At 37.0% G+C, this 22,336-nt stretch overlaps 2 protein-coding genes across 2 annotated transcripts; both read right to left on the reverse strand.

Moving 5' to 3' along the window:
* Positions 1 to 616: 616 nt before the first annotated feature.
* LOC308357478 (keratin-associated protein 19-7-like) lies at positions 617 to 814 on the reverse strand (the record flags this gene model as incomplete). Its single annotated transcript, XM_080827053.1, has 1 exon — positions 617 to 814. One exon carries the CDS (start codon positions 812 to 814, stop codon positions 617 to 619), a length of 198 nt encoding a protein of 65 aa, XP_080683179.1.
* A 9,275-nt stretch (positions 815 to 10,089) lies between these two features.
* On the reverse strand, positions 10,090 to 10,997 carry LOC308357668 (KATNB1-like protein 1; the record flags this gene model as incomplete). Its single annotated transcript, XM_080827392.1, is given in 2 exon segments — positions 10,090 to 10,622; positions 10,625 to 10,997. Coding segments are annotated over 2 exon segments (906 nt in total).
* Between the last annotated feature and the right edge of the window lie 11,339 nt (positions 10,998 to 22,336).

The raw sequence follows: 22,336 nt of genomic DNA on the forward strand, positions 1-22,336 counted from the left end.
GTGTTATGGATTGGAATATATCTATCTAGCCATATGGGTGTATGTTTATATCTCTCCTAGGATTTTGGTTTTTTGTGGAGTAATTTATTTTCTTCATTGCCAGGTGGGTGCAGTTACAAATAACCACTTTGACATCTTGAGTTTCATAAAAAATGAAGGCCACGTATGCTATTTATTTTATTTTTTTTTTAAATTTTATTTATTTATTTGTCAGAGAGAGTGAATGCAGGCAGACAGAGAGGCAGGCAGAGGCAGAGGGAGAAGCAGGCTCCCTGCCGAGCAAGGAGCCCGATGTGGGACTCGATCCCAGGACCCTGGGATCATGACCCGCCGCTCAACCAACTGAGCCACCCAGGCGTCCCCACGTATGCTATTTAAACCTCGGATAATTTATTGCAAAAGGAATCGAGAAATCCCACAGTTATAAAAGCAGAAATAAAGGACACCAGGAAATATGAAAGAGACCATTATAAAATGATAAATATTCCTAAAGTCTTAGATACCAAATGTTTTTGATCTTGGCTTGGCTCCAGATGATCTTGTTTGGTTTGGTCATTGTAGTCAAATTTGGATAATCCTTTTGCGGCCTCAGATGTTGGGCTTCTGGAGCAGGATTTCAGTAGAAGCCAGAGAATCCATATCTCCCATAGCGAGATGGGCGGCAGCAGCCATATCTGTAGCCTCTGCAGCCCCAGCCCCAGCCACAACCTCGTCTGTGGAAGCTGCCACATCCCCAGCCACGGCCACAGCCCAGGCCACCAAAACCTCCACAGCCATAGCCCAGGCCTCCATAGCAGTTGCTGTAGTAGCTCATGGTGTCAGGGGTGATGAGTTTGGTTTGCTGTTCGAGTCCAGATCCTGAGTGTGAAAGTCAGCATGGGTAGAGAGATGCTTATATACCCTGAGCAGAACATACGATAAATCACATGTGTACTTTTCCTTTGTGTCATGCTGCATATTATCTGTAATGTTGTTAACTCATTATTCTTCTGTCTCTTGACACAGGGAGAGGCCCTCATTCCCATTAAAATACCTTGGTTTACTTAGCTTCTTATTTAGAATGTCCTTGAACCTATTGTTTAGCTTTTATGGGAAGAAATGCCTACCGCTTTAAATTTTGTACATTCCAAACCCTAAATTGAATTGCTTATTACCAGGTATATTAACATCATTTACATTTGATGACATTCCTTTTATAATTAAAAATTTTCTCCTTTCTGTCATCTCCCAAGTGGATAATTCCATCTCCAACTAAATTCACAGATATTTGTTCAATTTACAGCTGTTAAATCAATATTTTTCAAAAAGGAAATTTGTTTATCAAGATGAAGACTGAAGAAAGTGCCTCTGTTCAGAAAACATTTTTTAAGAGAAGGTACATGTTGATTTTTTGCATTTTAATTATAATAACCTTTATAATATTTTTGGCTTTAAGAACTATCTTCAGCAACAGGAGCGAGAGAGAGAGAATCTCCAAGCAGGCTCTCCACAGTGTGGAGCCTGACCCAGGGCTCAATCCCAGGACCCTGAGATCATGACCTGAGCCAAAATCAAGAGTAGGCCACTCAACCAACTGAGCCATCCAGGAGTGCCTTAACTTACATGATTTTGAATATACAGTTGAGTTTTTATGAGATTCTCAATTATTTTAACAAAGGTAAATTTCCTCAGATGTTTTAATCCTAAACAGCAAGTAGGAAATTAAACACTGCTTATAGAACTAATGAAGAAATTATAAGTAAACTGATAGTAGCTATCATGGCTACAACAACCAGTGCAACTCTCTGACTCCACCTTAGCAAACTACCATTTTAAAACCAAAATGTGGTTCGATATGTCATAACCCAACATATCCCAAGTTTCTTTTATCCAAATATTATTTCATTATCTCTCATCCTAAACTAGAAATAGTTGATAAGCTGAATTTTTCATTCTCAATAAGTCCTTTCAAATACACGTAACCATAAATAACTCAGGATTAAGGATATCAGCTTTTGTCCATATAACTTAACCACATCATGTGAGAGTGATTAATGGCTAGTTTTTGTTCATTTGGATTTGAAAGAGATGTGTCCACCTGAGATAGAGCACTAAAAAACAAAAATGAAAAACCTCAATAGTCAAATAAGAAATAAAAATAATTTCAAGGATAAAATGTGATAGCTTTACACAAGACCAATTTTACTGTTAATGAGCAGCAAAATATCAATACTAAAGTATTATAAAATACATAGCAAAAATGTTTGTCTTGGTTTTTTTCTAAGTGAAAAAATTATTAAAATGAAAATATCCATTGGAAAATGAAGACTATATATTTCTTTGTAGAAGTATTGTTTTATGTTCAATTGCTGGACCCAAAGTAGATTATTTTTTTTCTTCTTTTCACTCTTAGGAAGTTTCCCTCAAAATACATGTGAAATAATACTTTGATAATGGGTAGTAAAGAAGAAAATCTGTTTTCACTTGTGATAAATAATAGTCTTTACAAATCCATAATGGAAACTTCTGTTGTAAATTCCAAACGTTGTCCTGTGACTCAGACATAAATCAAAACAACATGAAATTGTAGGTCACAAAAATACACTACGTTATACTAGGAATGTCACATATATTTTTTTCTCATTCTAAGTATACTGATAATTCTTTTTCTTTGTAACTTTGTAATACCTTCCTTGGGCTGCAAAGGTACTGACCTGTGTGAGAATAGGATACTTTCAAATGTTATTTAGTTATAGGAACCAAAGCTCTTTAAAGGCATGACCAAACTCTATTCCTGATGTCCTTACCTATGAAAATATGGCATTTGATAGGACAAGTGACAGGAGTCAACTGATGTTTTTTTTCTATCTTCAGGTTGTATAAACAAATCCAAATCTTTCTAATAAAAAACTGTGATGAGGATTAAGTTTTAACACTATTCTTTCTTCATTTGCCTTGAAGTACAACTAAATTACAAATTGAGAAGTTGATTATATACAATAAAATAAAATTTTCACAATAAAAATGTAAAAGAAAACACAATGAGAGGTAGTTAATCTAACAGAGGGAACTATTTCCCATAAACTCAGCTATAAAATAGTAGCTATTCATGGAAATATGACAAGAACTTTCCAGATGGTATTCAAATTTGAAAATATATAATGAAAGAGAATCAGCATGGTGGGGTAGATCACCAGGTTTCAGTGAACTGGTTTTTGATCTTGGTTCTGACACTTGTGGTATTTGTGACTCCAGGAATCACTCAACTATCTGGAGTTTCTTCACTTGTATGATATAAGGGGCAGCGCAGCACTATATCTAATTCTAGGTGAGCTCTCGCTTCTGCTGTTGTCCTTTTATTATGGGATTTCGCCAACTCAAACAGCAACAAAAAACTTTATCTTTTTGCATTACCTGAATATTCCATTCAAATTTGAAAAGGCAAAAATTTTTATTACATATTTTACGTACTCTATTATGTAAAATACCAACAACAACATGCTTGCTTTTGATTAGTGATAATTGATTGGAAATCTACTTAAAAAAATCCTTTGGATGAATGATGACTCTCATCAAGGAAAGCTACAGAGTGATATATTTCCTGGTTGTATCTAGGTGTTTACACTTCATTTACAGTTGCAAAAGGCTTGAATACCATGAAGATGATGATGATGAAAGTAAAAAAGAAGAATATCAGGACACCTGAGTGGCTCAGTCCGTTGAACGTCTAACTCTTGATTTCAGCTCAGGTCATGATCTCACGGTCATGGGACCAAACCCTACGTTGGTCTCTATGGTCAGCATGGAGTCTGCTTGAGATGCTCTTTCTCCCTCCCTCTGCTCCTCCCCAAACTTGTGCTCTATCTAAATAAATAAAATCTTTTAAAAAAAGGGAAGTGAACAATGATGAACTTTAAAAAAAAAGATCATTCACGTTTTGATACTATACTATAATTTTATAAGATGTAACCATTAGGGGAAACTGGGTGAGCAGGTGCTCTCTGTACTATCTTTGCAAATTACTATGACTCTGTAACTATTTCAAAACAAAAAGTTTAAAGAATCATCCAAAAAAACAAAGAATATCACTGCATACTACAGAGGAACAATGATGTGGTAAAAATCTAAATCAAATAAATTCTTAATACTACATACATTTTAATTAACTAATTTGAAGTATTTTTAATAAATTCATAAAATAATTATTTTCGTGAGAATGCCAAGTAGAGGAAACAGAGAAAAATATTATATATAATCAAGAAATTAATTTAAAAAACACTTTCTTTTCCTAGAAGTTCAGAGAACTATTTTGATCTATCACTCTTCTTTTCTTGTCATGAAAGAACTGAAGGAGGACACATTTTGAAAGAAGGATGAATTATGTATTCATTTTGGGCTGCATTGATAAAAGGAATTGCAAAAAATATTAAACATATGAATTATTTTTTATTTATTGTCATGAATACATCACAATCGTTAGACTTCATTTTTTATTCTTGTTTAATTTTTAAAAAGATTTTATTTATATATTTGACAGAGAGACACAGACAGGTGGTGTGGGAAATGGAGAAGCAGGCTCCCCATGGACTAGGAACCCAATGCGGGGCTCAATCCCAGGACCCTGCGATCATGACCTGAGCCGAAGGCAGACGTTCAAGGACTGAGCGACTCTGGCACTCCTATCCTTGTTTAATTTAAATATAAATATTATCTGATTAAAATAAAGAAAAAAATCAACAGGTATTTGAGAAGTTATTATTCATTTCAGTCTAAATTTATTGTTCTTTTTTATGTCTCCATTTGTGAAATAAATATTTAATACACAAAAACATATATCAGAATCTTTATTGAAAGTTGAGTAAGATCTATGTTTAGTTACATATATAATTGATAATAAAGAAATAAACAAAAGCTATATTTGCTCTTTCAAATTAAGAGACTTTATTAAAGAAATCAAGGAGACATGATAGATAAAAAGCTGTGTAACTCTAAACGTACTGGAAGCTTTAAGTACTATTTTGATAAATGGACCCAGCAAAATCTTGGTTGACCCAGAGGTTGAAATCAGATTCTGAAAGTCCACTCATGGAACCCGATAGTAGACTCATAAAGACAAATTTTAATAGAAGATAGAATCCATATCCACCATAGCAAGGTGGGAGGCAGCAGGTATACCTGTAGCCTCCCCAACCACAGCCACAGCCCCATCTGCAGGAGCTGCCACAGCCCCACCCACACCACAGCCCAGGTCTCCGTAGTAGTTGCTGTAGTATCCCACGCTATCAGGGGTTGAAGGCTTGGTTCGCTATGAAAGCTGTTTCCTGAGCATGAATCTCAGCATCTGCACAGAGGTTTTTACACCCTAAGCCATGGATGTGGTAAATCATCCCAAATATACCTCATTTTCCTCCCACAGAAGAAATTTCATGAAACAAGTATTTCTGGCTTTTTTGTTTAATATGCATGGAGTGATCTTCCACCGAAGTGAAAGTTTTAAGTTAATCTTTAGTTCAGTTAGCTCAATTCCTTTTATTAAGTTGTTTTTATAATGAGAAATATATTTTTGCAACTTCAAAGACTATTCCGACATTAAGACTCATATAAACTCCCCCTTATTTTGGTTTCTGAGGATCTCTACAGCTCAGTCAAGGGCTGCCTGACAACATCATCTAGATGATGCTACTTTACTGCACATGCCGTCTATTTTTTCATGGAGATGACAACCTCTTATTATTTGAGGTAAGCAGGACACTAATGTCATTCTTAAATCCATGCCCCATTTGAGACCATAGCCACTTAGATGTCAAATATCCAGACATGTTGAGATACAAACAAATTTTACTTTACTCTTATGCCGTTCAGAACCAGCCTTGAACCAGTTACATTTACAGTGTCTCATTAGACATATTTCTTAATCTTTGAGACACAATATTTGAAATATTGATGCCTCCTTAAAGAAGGCACTTCCAAACTTGAGAAAAAAACAGAGGGAAGAAGAAAGGGAGTGAGAACAAAACAAATATATATTCTTTGTTTTCTGTATTTAATTCTAGTCAAAACAGATGGTGTCTCAGTTTAATACATGTCAATGATCCTTTACAATTCTGACCTGAAAGATGGCAAGAGGGCATCCTGGCAATTTAGGAACTTCTTTCTGGGATCCAGGATTATAGCATTATGCCAGAAGAAATAAATAGCTCTACTGATCTTTTTGTGCAGGAATTAGGAAGAGAAACAAAAACGTAGACAAATGACAGTCATAGTGATTTCTCTCAAATACTAATCTAAGGATGTCTTTAATATTGTGTATGTGTGTGTTTAATTTGGACACTCATATTAAATCCATCACCCCACAGGATGAGAAAATTAAAGAAATATTGGTTAAGGATTTACACATAATGTTAATGGGGTACTTGATATTTTACTGCCTGATATCCATGTGTTAAAAACCTGCTACTTAATTACTAGGAGCATATTTAAAGTTCTTTGGAGGAGAGACTACCACATGACTCTAAGATAATTATGGTGATTTTTAAAAAATCACAAAATACTTAATGCCATTGCTTTATTCAGCAATTCAATTTTGAATTCTGTTGAGCTATATCAAAGTGATAGTTTTATGTATATTGACAGTCAACAAAAGCATTAGCACTGGTTCCCCCCCAGGCAGGACTAATAATTAGAATATAAACTAGCCCAATTTTCCAAAGACCTTCTTAATATCAAATGAAATAGAAGTCCTAAGTTGCATTCTGATTTCTATACTGAAATATAGTCGTACTGCATAGAAGTCAAAAATTTCTCAAATTAAAAGTTTATTAAAACTGACACAAGAAGAAATAAAAACCTTTATGAGTATATCTCTGAAGGAAATAAAGTTTGTATTAAAAAGAAAAAAAAAACACAAAACCAGACTCCTAACAAAGAAAACTCCAGGTTCACATTGCTTTAGTGGTGAGTTTTAGCAACTACTTAAATAATGCTAATTATTGCAAGAAATAGTGTTAATTTTGCACTAATTATTTCAGAAAATAAACTAAATCCTCAAATCCAAAATTCAATTGTATATGAAAAATTAGAAAATAAAATATCACTAACAATATCAGAAAAGTAAAATAAAGATAATTTAAAGATATGTGCAAGACTTAGTTTTTGATATTTACAAATTAAAGCTGGAAGAAATTAATAAGGATATATATATGTATATATATACACACATATAGACATATGTAAAATGTTTATATATTGACTGTAGACAAAATACCTCCCAAATTATATATTAAATAAAATCCCTAATTGAAATGACAGTATAATGTATATATTTACAAAAGATTCTAAAGTGTATAAGGAAATCCAAAAACCCTAGGATATCCAATGCAGTATTTAAAAAGAAAAAAACTTTACATTAACTGATTTTAACACTTAAAGTGGAATGATCAAGAAAGTGTGTTATCGATGTGAAGATACACAAGTAAGTTGATGGAAAATATTAGAGAGTCTAGAATTAGGCTTCTTTTCCCACAAAGATTCCAAAACAAACAAAACACTTTTCATCAAATGGTACTGAAACAATGGGACATTTCTATGGAACAAGAAGAAAATGACCTCAATTTTTTCATAGTCTACACAAAACTTAATTCAAATGTATGATAGAACTAAGCATAAAAGCTAAAACTTTAAGACTTCTAGAAGTTTTTCTGTTTTGTTTTAGGACACAGAAAGCACTGACCATAAGATAAAACACTGTGAAGTGAAATTCATCAACTGCAAGCCACAGACTAGAAAAAAAAAGTGTAGCTACAGATATATAGTGCAGACGCTACAGATAGGTATCGATATAGATTACAGATAGAGAATAGAGATGATAGAGGTAAAGGTAGAGATAGAGACATCCATCATACATAAAGATCTCCTGCAACCTAAATGTGTAAAGATAAATAAACCCCAAACCTGAGAACATTGACAAGAAGATATACAATAAGCAAATAAATTGTGTGACATGATTAGTTATCAGAGTTATCAGGGAAACACAATTTAAAACCACAATTATATAACACCACTCACCCACTAGAAGAGCTAAGATTTTTAAAAAAGTGTTTTTCTTACTCAGTAGACTATGATTTAGATTAATCTACATAAAATTTAAGTTGATTTAAAAATGTTTCAATTTTTATTAGTGTGACTTCTAATACAATTTCCAATATAATGTCTTCATCGGAATTATCATCTGATGATATATTCTCAAGAGAGTTTAAGCCTAAGATTTTGGCACATAGTACCATATTTCAAAAAAATCCTACTAGCATGCTTAATTTAAAGAATTCCATTAAATTTAATTTAATGGAAAGAACAAATATTTGGGGGAAATCATCAGGCCCAAAAAGTTCTGGCCGATGAGCAGATTAAGTAGTCCTCCCCTACAAACAGCTCATGAGGCAGCTAGTGAAAAGAGCATGGATAACAGGGTCTGTGTAATAGGATTGTTAGAGTCTTTGGTCACGTGGTTCACTCTGAAGCACTCACACAGGTCCTAGATTTCAATTTCTCTTTGGTGATTCAGAATACTGATGATAGAACCAGTGGCTAAGTGGCTAAATAAAGTTATAATGAAGACTATTTATAACCAGAATCTTAGGCCAGGGATTTTAGCATCCCAAATCACTGCCATAAATTGGAGTTTGCTCCAATATAAATTTTGATTAAGAATTCAAAAAAAATCTAAGACATATTTACTATTTAATAAGTACCTTCAATGACCACTGACAAGACGACTTGGGACGGAAGTCAGGATACTGACTCACAAATACAGAAAGCAGAAGAAAAATACCAAGCTAGAAAAGACCAGCAACCTCTCCCTCTCAAGCTAAATCTATATTCGTTTTTCACTGATTTAATAACGGAAATAAATGATATCCTCCGGAAAAGAAGCAGTTGCCTTCATTTGAAATATCATAAAAAAAGGCCACTTATTTCTCACCAAATTTAATTGTATACATTATTTCTATCTATTCACTGTTAAGACACCTGTTAGATCTATTGCTGATTGAAGTTATAATACTATATAAAATTGGAATTAATTGAACATGACAAAAGGACAATCGTTTAGCAACAAATATGGTTTTTTTTAGAAATATTTAGTGAATTTACTCAAATGAAGAAAGCTTAAATGATACAGAACTGAAAATATTAGGATTCTATATACAATAAAAAGTGAATGTAAATTAGCCAAATCCGTGGACATTTCTAGTTAAGCATTCATAGAAATACATATTCACCTTTTTCTTTTATATAGTAATAACACATACATACATGACACAATGATTCTGGCAAAAAGAAAAATCAGAGATACTAAAAATATTCTCAAGTTTTAAAAATGGTATGGAATAGTTTTAACAACATTTTACATGAGCGGAAACCCCTGATTTAATTCCATGATCTTATCATGCCAGAAGCATGGTTGCTTTCAATTTTTTTAAACAGATATTGGTATCATACACATTGGCTTATTAATAATTAAGGCATTTTGTATACACAGTATCTCAGTGTGGACAAATTTTTAGTATTGATTATTTGCTATGACATTTTAAACTTGCAAAGTCTTTTCAAAATAAGAAAATAGCTGCACACGTTTAAGTGTTTTCTTATAAAAACAATCTTCACAAAAGTCACGATGATTGGTTTTTGTGATTCCTAGTAATAAGTCCTGTCTTCTTTCTGACATAGTATAAATTATATTCTTATGCAGGACTGCATTAAGAACCAGTAGTTCTTAAACAATGTTACCAAATAACCATATAAAACCCAAATGCAGCAAAGGCGAGCAATCTTCACAGTGCATTTTCACCTCTTTGAAGTTGAAGCTGCTCCTTTTGGATATTTATCCACTTCAATGTGAAGTAGATTGCTAGGGTTTCATTAGTGGTTTCGTATGTGGCTTTTTAAAGTAAAAAAAAAAAAAAAAAAAGGTTTGATCTCTTCCACAGTTCACAGTTCTCAGGTGAGACTTACTTCTTTCTTTCTTTCTTTCTTTCTTTCTTTCTTTCTTTTTTTTTTGAAATCTAGTCTGGGGACTTTTTGAATAATCAAATGCTCTTTAGTAGATGAAGTCTCTCAATGCAACTGTAATAAATAAGCATCTACGTCCTTGACTATATTACCAGTATATCCTGGGACCAAAGTAAGATGGTTTTCTTGTTCCCATAATCCACTTAATTGTTGTTTTAAAATCTGAATATTTCCATCATTTATAATTTCTGTTTTGGATGACAGTTCAGACCACCACCTTTTTATGACTGCTTGAAGCCAGTTTAAACCAACTATTATATATTCTTCAAACTTGCTTTTAAGTAAGCACTTTACTAGAGGCAACAAATCTACACAGCAGCCAAGTGAGATGTGTTGTTTTTCTTCCTGTAAACTCTTGGTGAGCACAGGAAGGCAATCCACAACAACTCCAAGGTCTTCTATCCTCACCAAATAAGCTACAAGTTCACTTATACTTCTCTTTCTCCAGAATGTTAAAGCTACATTCAATCTCAAATTCCTGCTGAACAAACCCTGTGCCATCGTTTCATGGTCCTGAGAAACCTCAGAAAAAAACCCACTGTATTTTGATGATGGGCTTTCCGTCTGTGGAGAACCAGATCACCGGAGTTAATCAAGTCTGTCCGAGGATCACGGCGTAATTTTTCAGGCAGGTGACCTGCACGAGCCAGTTCATTTTCTTTATTTGCCATGTCACAGCCCCCACTTCTAGGGGACTGTTGTTTTCTGTAACAAGGATTTGGAAAAGGATGATGCACTTTCTTTCTGCGATAGATCACCTTACGCGGTTTATCTGGGCTTTTCGCAGCTTGTCCAGCTGTCCTATTTGTGTCAGCAGCCAACTGTGTTGGAGATTTCTTAACCTCCTTCATGTTAGTAAAATTAGAGATCCTTTTTCTAGGAAGATCAGTGGAATGATCCTCAATATTATTACAAAAGCCTCGTTTTTTAACATTGTGGGCTTCAGATGCCATAATCTCTTAAATCCCGGCGCCTCATGGTCGCGCGGCGCCTCAGCCCAGCCCCGGCACGAACCAACTGCGCCCGGTAGCCCAGAAGGTCCCTCGGCTCCGGGGCCGAGCCCCACTCCGAGCCGTTCAAACGCAGCCGCGTGCGCCAACAAATATGTATTTTTAAAACTTCTTCCCATTCAAGTTTTGTAAACTCTCTCGAGTTACATTTTAGCATTTATTTCTTGATCATGTTTTAATCTTTTGGTAACACAAGAGTATTTGAGAGGTGAAGATTTTGAGCTTGGCATTTTAGTACGCAATCAAGGAGACCACTATTTAATATTTATATTTATGTTCCAATAATAGCAAGAAATAACATATCTTCATATTCTTCTATCAATATTACTTTAATTCCTTATAGCAAAAAGTACCAGAGTCTTTCTTTACATTTTACAAGGTCAAACAATTTTATATTTTTTACTATAAATCTTATTTGATTATTAAAATGGAAATTGTATTTCATTTATAGTCCGTTTACATAGAGATATCCCTTCCTTTCTTTCTCCCTCCTTCCTTCATGCTTTCCACTCTTGCTCTTAACTGCATTCTAAAGCTATATATATGTATAATATATATATATAATGTCATATATATGTATATACATATTTTCCCTCAACATTTAGAAACTATATAATATTTAAGGACAATAAAACACAAATAATAACTTACTGTTATAGAATTTATTATCATAGAAAATATATAGAAAATAGTATATGTGTTATAATTTGATATTATCCTAGTTGTGGTAAAATCTAAAATTGTAAAATCTGGAATATTAAATTTAAATATTTAAGAGATCCAAAGGTAAAATGGCAGAGTGGCCAACTGGCCAGGTTTTCCTTGACTGTGTCGGTTTGGGTATTAAATGTGCAAGTACTAGGAAAACTCTCAGTCATGAGTAAGCTAGGATGGTTGGTCACCTAAAAGTAATTCCTATCTAAGAGGGTCAAACCGGCAAACTTCCTATAGACATGAATGTGTGTGTGTGTGTGTAGGTTTGAAATGTAAAATTTGGGGTCATGAATTTAAAAGTGGTATTCAAAGCCTAGGAACCGTGATGGGCTCACAAGGGACAGGAGTGTAGACAGAGAAGAACGAGGAGCACCAAGGAAAGACCCTCAGGGCACTTCAGTGTTTTGGGAACAGGAGGAGATGCAGGAGTTAATCAAGGATGTTAAGGAGTGGGCAGGAGATGGGAGGAAACCCGGGAGCATGTATCGTCCTCGGAGTCAGTTTAAAAATGTGTTTCAAGAGAAAAGTACGTGGTTACTTGTGTCAAATACTGAAAGGCAGAGTAAAATGGAGACAGGAATGCCACTGAACTTGGCACTATGCAATTCACTCTTGACCTTGGAAAAGCTGATTTTGGGGGAGAAGATAAGGAAAAGTGTGATAGGCACTCTTACAATAATTTCCTCTTTTGTCAGTTAAATCAGAAGCAAGGCCATCAAATGGGGGAGAAAGGGAGGTGCTGGTCGTTCCAAGAGAGGCACCATGTGAAACAGTTATTTCAAAGAACTTGAGTAGAACAACATAATGGGACTGACAGACAACGAGGGGCCATGAGAACTTTGTAGTCACAATATGAAACGAGAGCCATCAGCACAGTTGTGTATTTTACCCCTACAATTTCCAAGTACTTTGATGCCACCAGAATTGGCAAGATTAGATTTAAGTTAGATTACAGAATGAAGACCAAGGAATTGGAAGTGTGGAAACAGGGAGGGGCTCTACACATGAGAAACCAGGGTATCGAACCTGGGTCTGGGGGAAGTGAGGGTTGAGGGGCGTAGTGAGTAGAGATCCTGATTGCTGAATGGATTGGAAGCCTCAGGGACAATATTTGTTCAAGAAGGGATATTAGAGATGGGAGTTTGTGGTCAGAGAAGGTCATCCTTTCGGTTGGGACCACTATGGTTGTAGAGTTGTGACATTGTCACTCAGGGTACCAGTGGGAAAGGGCTACCAGTGTGTGGGGGAGAAAATCCATTGGAGTGAGCCAGTCAGCGAACAGAGGGGATTGTGTGCTGCAGGTGGGCGTGAGGGTTAAGAAGGAAATCTAATGGGTCTCCAAGGTCAAAGGTGTATGGGGTGTGGGAGGAGGAGAGAACCAGACCCTCTTTGGGATGTGCTGTCCTTGTGGGAAATGCACTTTGGAGCGAAGGCATGGGATGAGTGAGGGGTGTGGTGAAAATGAAGCAGGGCTGGCAGGAGGGTGACCCACAGGACAGGTGTTGCAGACTTAGATTCTGTCCTGCAGGCCCTGGTGGAGACAGGTGCAGACTGAGGGCTAGTGAGCTTCAGCCAACTTTAGAATGGGGCATACAGTGGGAACCCAGGGCTATGACTGGGGGCAAAACTGGAAACAGGTCTGTTGGTCAGGTCCAGAGCTATGATGAGGCAAGTATCAGGACTGTGGCTACAGAGGAAGGAGGGTTAGGGAGGTTCATGAGAGAGAGTAGGAATTGCAGCAGAGAAGGGAAGAGGCAGGAGGAAGGGAAGAGGTGGGAGGTTGTGGGGGTGCAAAGCCCAAGGGGGAAGGGATGGGTTGACCATGGGTCCTGACACTGCACAACCAAAGGGAGGCTGGAAAGCCACCAGGACACCAGGAGGCATTGGGATTCATAGCTCTAGCTCAGAGTTGGAAAGGGGGTGTCCAGATGCATTTATTATCTACCTGTGTGACAGCCACTGAGGCATGAACTTTTGGCATTAGCAATGCAACCTCAGCATGCCAATGGCTCAGGGAGACAGGAAAGTTATGTTCTAAAATGTACTGGCAGAACGATCTTTAGGCTACATTTGCAAGCATGTGTACCTCCCAAAGCAGCCTGTTTTGAATTCCAATTTTTTAAACCTACTTTCTAATCTCCCCAAATTATTTCTGATGTGTAAGGGGGAGGGGAGGAGATGGAAAATGGGAAAGGACAGGAAAAAGAAGTGGAGGGAAATCATTTTCATTTTTTAAGATATGTGAGCAGAGGGAAAAATACACTTTTCATGCTTAGTCAATAGCTTTCTCTGTTCAAATGTCTGCAAATCAAGTGAACCAGGGAACTGCAAACCTCACTCAGGGACCTGAATCGGGAAGAAAAAAACTCAAGCAAAGTCAGAACAATTGGAACTAAAGTGAGCCAAAATATTTACATATAAAAACAAGGTTCCAAACTCCAAGTTTTAAGTACTATCTTTTAAATGCATTTTGCACATTTATGCAACACTGAAAAGGGCAAAGTTAATGTAAATTTAATCCAAACTATTTTTCATCATAAATGAATAAAAAATGCTATGCTCTCCCATAAAGCCTCCCAGATCTAAGGATTCTGAGATCAGGCTCAGAAATAGAATAGCAATTTAGTCCAGTGGAATTAATTTTACAAAAAGCAACTCATATTGGGAAACAGTGCCAATGGACTATTAGTAAATGATTGGGCGAGTAGTATGAACTATAAAAGATTCTTAGTAGTGTAGCCTTCATATTTTAGGGTGGGTACCCCTTTTTGGTAATTAGCTCTTTACAGAACTAAAATTAGAAACGACTTCACTGTCCCCTAATTTTTCTTGAAGTATCAATAATTTATGAAATTTGGTCCTGTTAATAAAGCAAATTTTATCTGCATAAAACAACCACAAGGAGCAAAACATGGGGGGATTAAAATTAAAACGACAACATTCTTTTCGGCCAACTTTTGGTGTCAAGCCCGTTGCTGAGTATATAGGAAACGCTGGCAATGATTCTTTCCACTAAACACTCTACTGCGAGAAGTCATTCAAGATAGGTGACATGTGGGGCCCCTGGGTGGCTCAGATGGTTAAGCGTCTGCCTTCAGCTCAGGTCATGATCTCCAGGTCCTGGGACCGAGCCCCATGTCAGGCTTCCAGCTCAGCGGGGAGCCTGCTTCTCCCTCTCCCTCTGACCCTCTCCCTGCTTGTGCACTCTCTGTTGTTCTCTCTCAAAAGAATAAATAAAATATTTTTAAAAAGATATGCAACATAAGGAAATTCTGTGAAACGATGGATATTGTGGCTTACCATAATTGGGAAGGTGTCATTCAGGTCAACGCTCAATGAAGAATTCACGTCCGCTCTCTGTGTCCAGGTCTCAAAGTATAGTAGAGGAAGGCTACAAGGTTGACTCTCAGCCAGTGTACAATAATTAGGGTCCACTCAATCAAGAGGAAAGACGTGGATAAAGAGAGTGGGAGAGGGGCGCCTGGGTGGTTCAGTGGGTTAAAGCCTCTGCTTTCGGCTCAGGTCATGATCCCAAGGTCCTGGAATTCAGCCCTGCATCGGGCTCTCTGCTCAGCAGGGAGCCTGCTTCCTCCTTTCTCTCTGCCTGCCTCTCTGCCTACTTGTGATCTCTGTCAGATAAATAAATAAAATCTTTTAAAAAAAAAAAAAGAGAGAGAGTGGGAGAGCCATGTAGGGTACAATAAAATTCAGGGTGGATTATAGCTGGGCTGGATTAAGCTGAAATATTCTCCACTAGCTTGTAAAATTGTCTACACAGGGTAAGAACACCAGCTTCCTTTTTCACACAGTATTGGTATGAGTATAAAATGCTGTCACTTACGCCAATGTACTTGGTAAACTATACAGTATTCTAGGGAACGTCAGGTTTCTTTTTTCCTTTTGTACGTATTTATGCTAATGTTCTACCCACAGCTGGGGTCCTCGTGTTTGGTCACCTATGGGAGAGAGGTAAAATCAAGGTAAAATGGGTCTCCGGGATGCCGTAGAAGCACACATTTGGTAGATTTGGGTATTCAGGGCTTCTCACAGTTGCCATTCAAATCATACACACTTGTCCTTGTTGACTCTGCCTGGTGGGAGAGGATGCGTATTTGAAATTGAAAAGAAGGGCTGAAAAAAAAAAAGAAGGCCTTGACTTTCAGCAGCGTTTCTGCTGTGTCTCTGGGGTGGGGTCCTTAATTTAGCACCCCTGGTTTCCTTAGGTAAAATAAGGATAGTAACATCACAATAACTTTGGTTGTGTGGGGATCATCGGATACAACACAGCACAAATGACACTGGATTGTGAATTGGGAAGGGCTGAAGGTAGTCACTGCACTCACCTGTCCTAAAGACAACCTTATGGAAAGGTCTGGATGATAACCACAGCATTCTGGAGTCCCGTCCAGTCTGCTTTTGTAAACACATTAAAGATCTTGAGTCCTTACTGTGGATTCTTAGCTGCCAACACTGAGTGCACTAAAAAAAAAAGTGCATTGCTTTTCTCTCATTTCATGTGTTTTGTGTGAATATTGGGAAAAAGAAATGTGCTCAGATGTTGCAAGATCAAAACAAATTATCAGACTCGTGTATACCATCGCACGCCAGTCAGCTGCAGAGCGAAATCTTCTACGTTTCTAAGTCTTGCTTTACTTTAGGATCATTTATCATGACTTTTTACATGAGTGTCTCATTGAGCTTTCATTCCACAAGCTGGTGAGCTAATATATAAAGTAATCTGAATTAATGTAGAAAACATTAGAGATGTTCATTTTTCAGGTGTGAATGATTTCCCCAAGTATCGATATCTGCTGTGTTCCTTTTCCTCGGAAATTGTATAAATCGGTAAAGCCATCATGTGCTTGGCAAAATTTTGATATGGGATTGCCAGACATGTAGGACTGTACTTCTCTCCAGATGTTTGCAGATTTTCATCGATGCTCCTACAGCTGTTTGGTTATGGGACTCACCGTGATCCAGTTGGTAGGTAATGTGGGTGTTTTTTCTCATCTTTTCCTCTTCGAAGCCCATTTTCATGTGACTGCTTGCTTACAGCAGATCCACCAGCTGCCAAGTAGGGATGAGGAGAAACAAATCATCCCATTACCTGCTAGATAACTCTGAAAATATCTGAAAATTTTGGCTAAAATGGGCTTTTAGATTATTTAATTTCAAATATGACTGATTCCTCAGGCCCACATTTAAAAATGAGTCAGAGGGAGGTAGAAATATATGGATCAAAATTATGACATAATTTAAATATTATTCATGATGAACAGGAGATCTCACTACTACCTGTATTTTATCAAGATTCTAGAATTTTCCTCACGTACAGGATTTCTCATATTTCCCTTTCTGGAGTTTCCGTGTCTGCATTTCGTGAGAGCACAGGCAAGCACGGACACACAGTCGCACGCGCACAACCATACTTCGAGTTCTCTGTTTGGGTCCCCGGGTCGTTCAGAATGGGGGCCTGGCAGGCTCAGTTCGGTGTGAGCTGAGGTGATGCCCAAGGTAAGGAAGGACAGTCCTTTCTCAGAAGTAGATCTGAGGTTTGCACAGACTCCTGGGGACAAAGGGCTGCTCTTCCCAGAATATCTGAAGATACAGATTTCTACGTTCACCTGGTTTCCTGTGAATGTATTTTTTCAAATAGCCGTACTATGTTGCACAGGAAGCACGCTGTGGACCGAACCGGCCACCATCTTTGTGTTCACTCCGGCCTGCTGGTGCGGGGGGTGGGGGTGGGGGGCTGACCTGCTGCCCAGCGGGTCTCTCAGTGGTGCTCTCCTGCTACTGATGCCTTAGTCTGCATATATGTTTCTCTTCCCATTTTTAAAAAATAACATTTATTTTTATTTTTTCAGAGAAAAATATGTGGGGGCAGTAAAAGACGTCGAGTCATTTCATAGCCCAGATGACAAGCCCCGTGAGACTTGCTAAGCAAAGGCAGTGAATGCACGAGGTTCAGAAAGACGAGCAATAATATTCCTACAAACAGTGTCCCCCAGCACTGCGTGCGCGCGCACGCACACAGCCGCGTGACCAGGATCATGTCGAGAGCATCTCATGTCGACTACACCATTTGTTGGACTTGGCTTTATTTCCTACTGATGTAGTTTCAAATTTTCCCGTAAAATTCTTATTCTTTTACAAGTACGTGTGATATACCATACTATGCTCTCACGGGCTGAATCATTTCTTCTAAATCCATTTCATTCTTGATGGGCATTTATGGTGCTTTTCAGTCTTTAGAACTACAAAGTCTCTCCAGACACCCTTGTTTACATGCCTTGTGATTTTTTTTAAGCATATTTACAATTTAAATTCCTAAGACTGGAACTGCTCATCAAACTTTAATGTACATCTTAAATGTAGATGTCTATTTGCAACTGTCCTCTGAAAGGTTGGTGCTGGCTTACCTTCTTGCCTGAAGTGACCAGGTGTGTTTTTGCCACAATTCACAAGGAATGCCTGACAGTCGATAAGAGGTTATTATTAACTTACTGTCTAAAAAAACCCAAACAAACAAAAAACAACTTACTGTGTAGAGAGGCACATTTTTCCAATGTTTAGCATTTTTCTGTATGTTTATTGGGTGTTTGTGAACTCTCAGTCCATATAAATTGCCCATTTTTCTGTTTATGTGTCTTTTTCTTACGGATTTGCACAGATTTCTTGTCACTAAAGGGAATTAACTGTCATCCATATCATTTAATTCCTATCATTTATGATTTTCCCCCAGCACATGTTTTTGAAACATCATCAATCTGAAAAATATTGAGTTTTTAAAAAAAATATTTAAGTCCTTAGAATAATTAGAATAAATTATGACTGACAGTTGGTTCTAAATGTAGTATAAACATTATTATTAATATTAAAAGAAAGAATGTTTATCACAAGAATATATATATATATATATATATATCCTATACCTTATATATTTGCACTTTCACATTAATTTTTGATCCACTTGGGTCAATAAGTTAGGGCTATTTCTGTGGGCCAATAGCCACCATAGCATCTTTTGATAAATTCTCTTATCCTCATTGACACAAACCTTAGAATAATCAAAATCTCTGCATATGTTTGGGTTTGCTTCTGGATAATGATCCCACTATTGTATATGAAATAGCAAAGCTAATCTTTTGAAATTTATAATGTATATTTTAGTATATGATAGATCAAATTTGCACTAGAGCCATACTTTATATTTAAAATTACTTTGTTTGTTCTTATTTACTTAATTTTTTTAGCTAGACTACTATGTCATAATGTAAAATCAAATAAAACTCTCTTTTGAGAATTTTAGGGTTATATTTTGAGTATATGTGAACTTATCCCATTAAATTGAAAAATTAGGAAAATTTTCCATCTTTATAATATCAGTATTTCTAGCAAAAAATATAATTTTATATTATTTTGAATTTTTTGAAGTCCATCATTTACATCTAAATATTTTCTTTATATAGTTTTAATGTAATTCTTATTAAGTTACCTTTCTAAGACATTTATGTTCACCAATTTCCAGTGTGAATGGTTTCATTTACTGTATCTTCTTAGTAGCCATTGTTTACATCTTATAAACTATTAGCTTTTGTACATTAATTTTAAAACCCTTCCTTGAGAACTGTTCTGAGTTTTCTTACATACTTTAATAATTTTTAAGTTGAATAATTGTTTCTTGTGCTATATAATCATATCACATATGAGGAAATGCGTCATTCTGACATTTCTCTCAAATGTTTATCCCCCAGGAGTTAATTCATAAGGGAAATAGTGAGAATCATTTTCTACTTCCAATTACTAGCAATGTTTCTACTTTTTTACCTTAAAGTGTGATTCTGATTTTCAGAAATATTTTTTCATCATGTTTCCTAGACCTTCATGCATCTCTTCTTTTGACAGTTTGTGAAACAGTCGAGAAAACAAGACAAAACAAATAAGGCAGATAGAGTCCAAAGTATTGCCTCAGATGCATATAGTCTAGGAGAGAGCATGACCTCTCGATGTGACAGACGCAGAGTCATCCTAAAACCGACATCGGAAGTCAAGGGTCTTCCACTCCCAGTCCCTGCAGGGCTGGAACGACGGTGTTGACTGTAGGTTCTCCCCAGCAGGACCATCCTGAGGAGATAAAAATGGAGACGCTTCACTCAATCTATCTCATGGCAAATGGAGGGGCGGAGGACACCTGGAGGGGAACACTAAAGGGGATCCTTCCACCAGGCCGGGGACATTGGAGATGGCCAATAAGGCATTCCTGCTTGATACATGTACCAAGTGCTCCAGGTCTATCAAGATAAATTATTTTCACGTAAATTTTGTCGAAGACATTTTTTGCATTTATTTTATATATATAATATTTTTTGCATTTTGCATTTGCATGGTGATACCTCACCGACTTCTTGATCTGGCATGGTGTAATCATATCAATGCATCCGAATGGAAGTGTCAGAATTTTTGAAATTTAATTACATTTAAATTATATCATGATACAATTTTGTAGATTGTCTCTATCCCAAATTGCCCTTGGATTCTTGACTTGAACAGGCACTATTTGGTCATAACATATTACTTTGTAATGTACTGCTAAATCGTAGTTATTGATCTTCCTAACATTTCATACAGGGGTATGTGTGTGTAAAATGTTCTTCATTGGCTGTTTAGGAGCTGGCACCCTACACATAACTTGAAGGATTTTCTTCTTTCTGTATGTTTTAAAACATATTCCAGATGCTTGAAGTAAGGTATATACCGTCAAGAGGGTATAATACAAATATAATTCAGTTTCAATTGTCCACAGGCTTCGTCTTTTGTCACGTGATGTGTTGCTGAGGAACGAGTCACGTCTCTCACACAGCTGTGTTTCTGTTATCGCAGCTTCCTACTTTTGCCTTCGGAAATTTCAGCATGATTTGGGCATAAGTATTAACAACAGTTGTACCCTCCCTCTGCATTGTACTGTGTTTTATGTGAGTTGTGCTAGACAACCTCTGCCTGGCTCTGCAGATCTGTTCTTCCTACATCCTCCAGGGCAGGTGGCCATGGAGGGTGAGCTGTAAGGGTGACTTCACCAGGCTCTTTGCCTTCAGTTATTCATTTGATTTTGTAAGAGATCAGAGAGAGGGAAGAATATGAGTTTGGGTTATTTCACCAGGGTCCCTCCTAGAGGGTCCCTCCAGATGGTTGTGAGTCTAGAACATCAAGGCACTTCTGGGTGGGCCTGCGGCACATGTCTCTCCCCGTAGGTCCTAACTGCCCCCCTTTTCAGACCTTACACCTAAGGCTGACAGGCTACTGCTAGCTCCGGGGTAATATACTATTCTGTGGATTCCCGTCTGCCCACATTTAAAAAACGTATTTCCTTCATCAGACACCTGTCAACCCACCTCAGTTTGAACAGGCCATCTTGTTCTGGCCAGGACCTGACCCCTGTGGGTAATACCCTTCGTCTTTGAAACATCCTTTAAATTAAGCTTCGTCTTGGCGGATAATGGCAATGCAGGGTTCTCATTCACTACCGTTTTGCCTGTCCTTTTAATTATTGAAGTCACTTTGTCTAAGCTGTTTATAGTTGGGATTTACATTTTAAGTCACTTTAACTCCCCATTTCCTTTTAATATCAAAATCGGTCTCTCTCTATATATTCATGTACATATTTCCATTTATCCTTCTTTATAAAGGTGATGTGCTTGATCTTAATTTTGCTGCTTTCTTTGATCTTAACGTTCCTTTATTTTGCCACTTTTCCATAGAGATTATAATTTCTGCTCTTTGTTTTAATGCATGTGTTGAAGGACACACATTTTCTAACTGGCAGTTTGGAGAGTTTATAGTCTAATTTTAACAAGAATGAGCCAAAGTGTGTACATTCACCCAACATCTTAGCACTTTGGAAAACAGGTATGATTTCACACTGTCAAAGAGGAGAGCGCTTGTTACTAACACTTCCTTGCAAGGCCTCTTCCTTTTCATCTCTGATTTGTTTATGAATTACATTTATTTTTAGTTTTTCTGGAGGTTGCTTGTATTATTTAGAATGCTATATGTAGTCTTTCCTTGATATTCAAACTAGGACAATATCATTTCATCCCAAGAAATATTAAGAATTAATCCAATCACATTTTTGCTGAACTTTTCTGCCCACCCAAACATTTTGGATAGGACTCTTTGTTCATGTTTTCTTTTGCTTTTACTGTTCCATTGTCTTCTCCCATTAATCTTTACTGATCTATAGTGTGAATCTAACCTGAATTTCCTCTCCAAAAATTGTCGAATTGTTTTTCCTGCCCAAATGCCTGCAAGAATTTTCTTATTCTGAAGACACATCTTAACACGGTAAGGAGCTAGATTTAAACATTTTGTTTCACTTTTCTCTCCAGTCCCTACTTTTTCACCCTCCTTCCCTCAATCACAGATCACATGAATTTCATCTTACTGTGGATCCCCTTAGAAATCACATGCCTCGACTCCCTCGACATACGCCATATCCAATCTCCTACAGTATCGATGGCGTCGTGTAACTCACTGATGTTTTGAACATTCTGTGTTTATCTCACTGGCCT

This window comes from Martes martes (genome assembly GCF_963455335.1).
Source record: "Martes martes genome assembly, chromosome: 16".
Taxonomy (NCBI): domain Eukaryota; kingdom Metazoa; phylum Chordata; class Mammalia; order Carnivora; family Mustelidae; genus Martes; species Martes martes.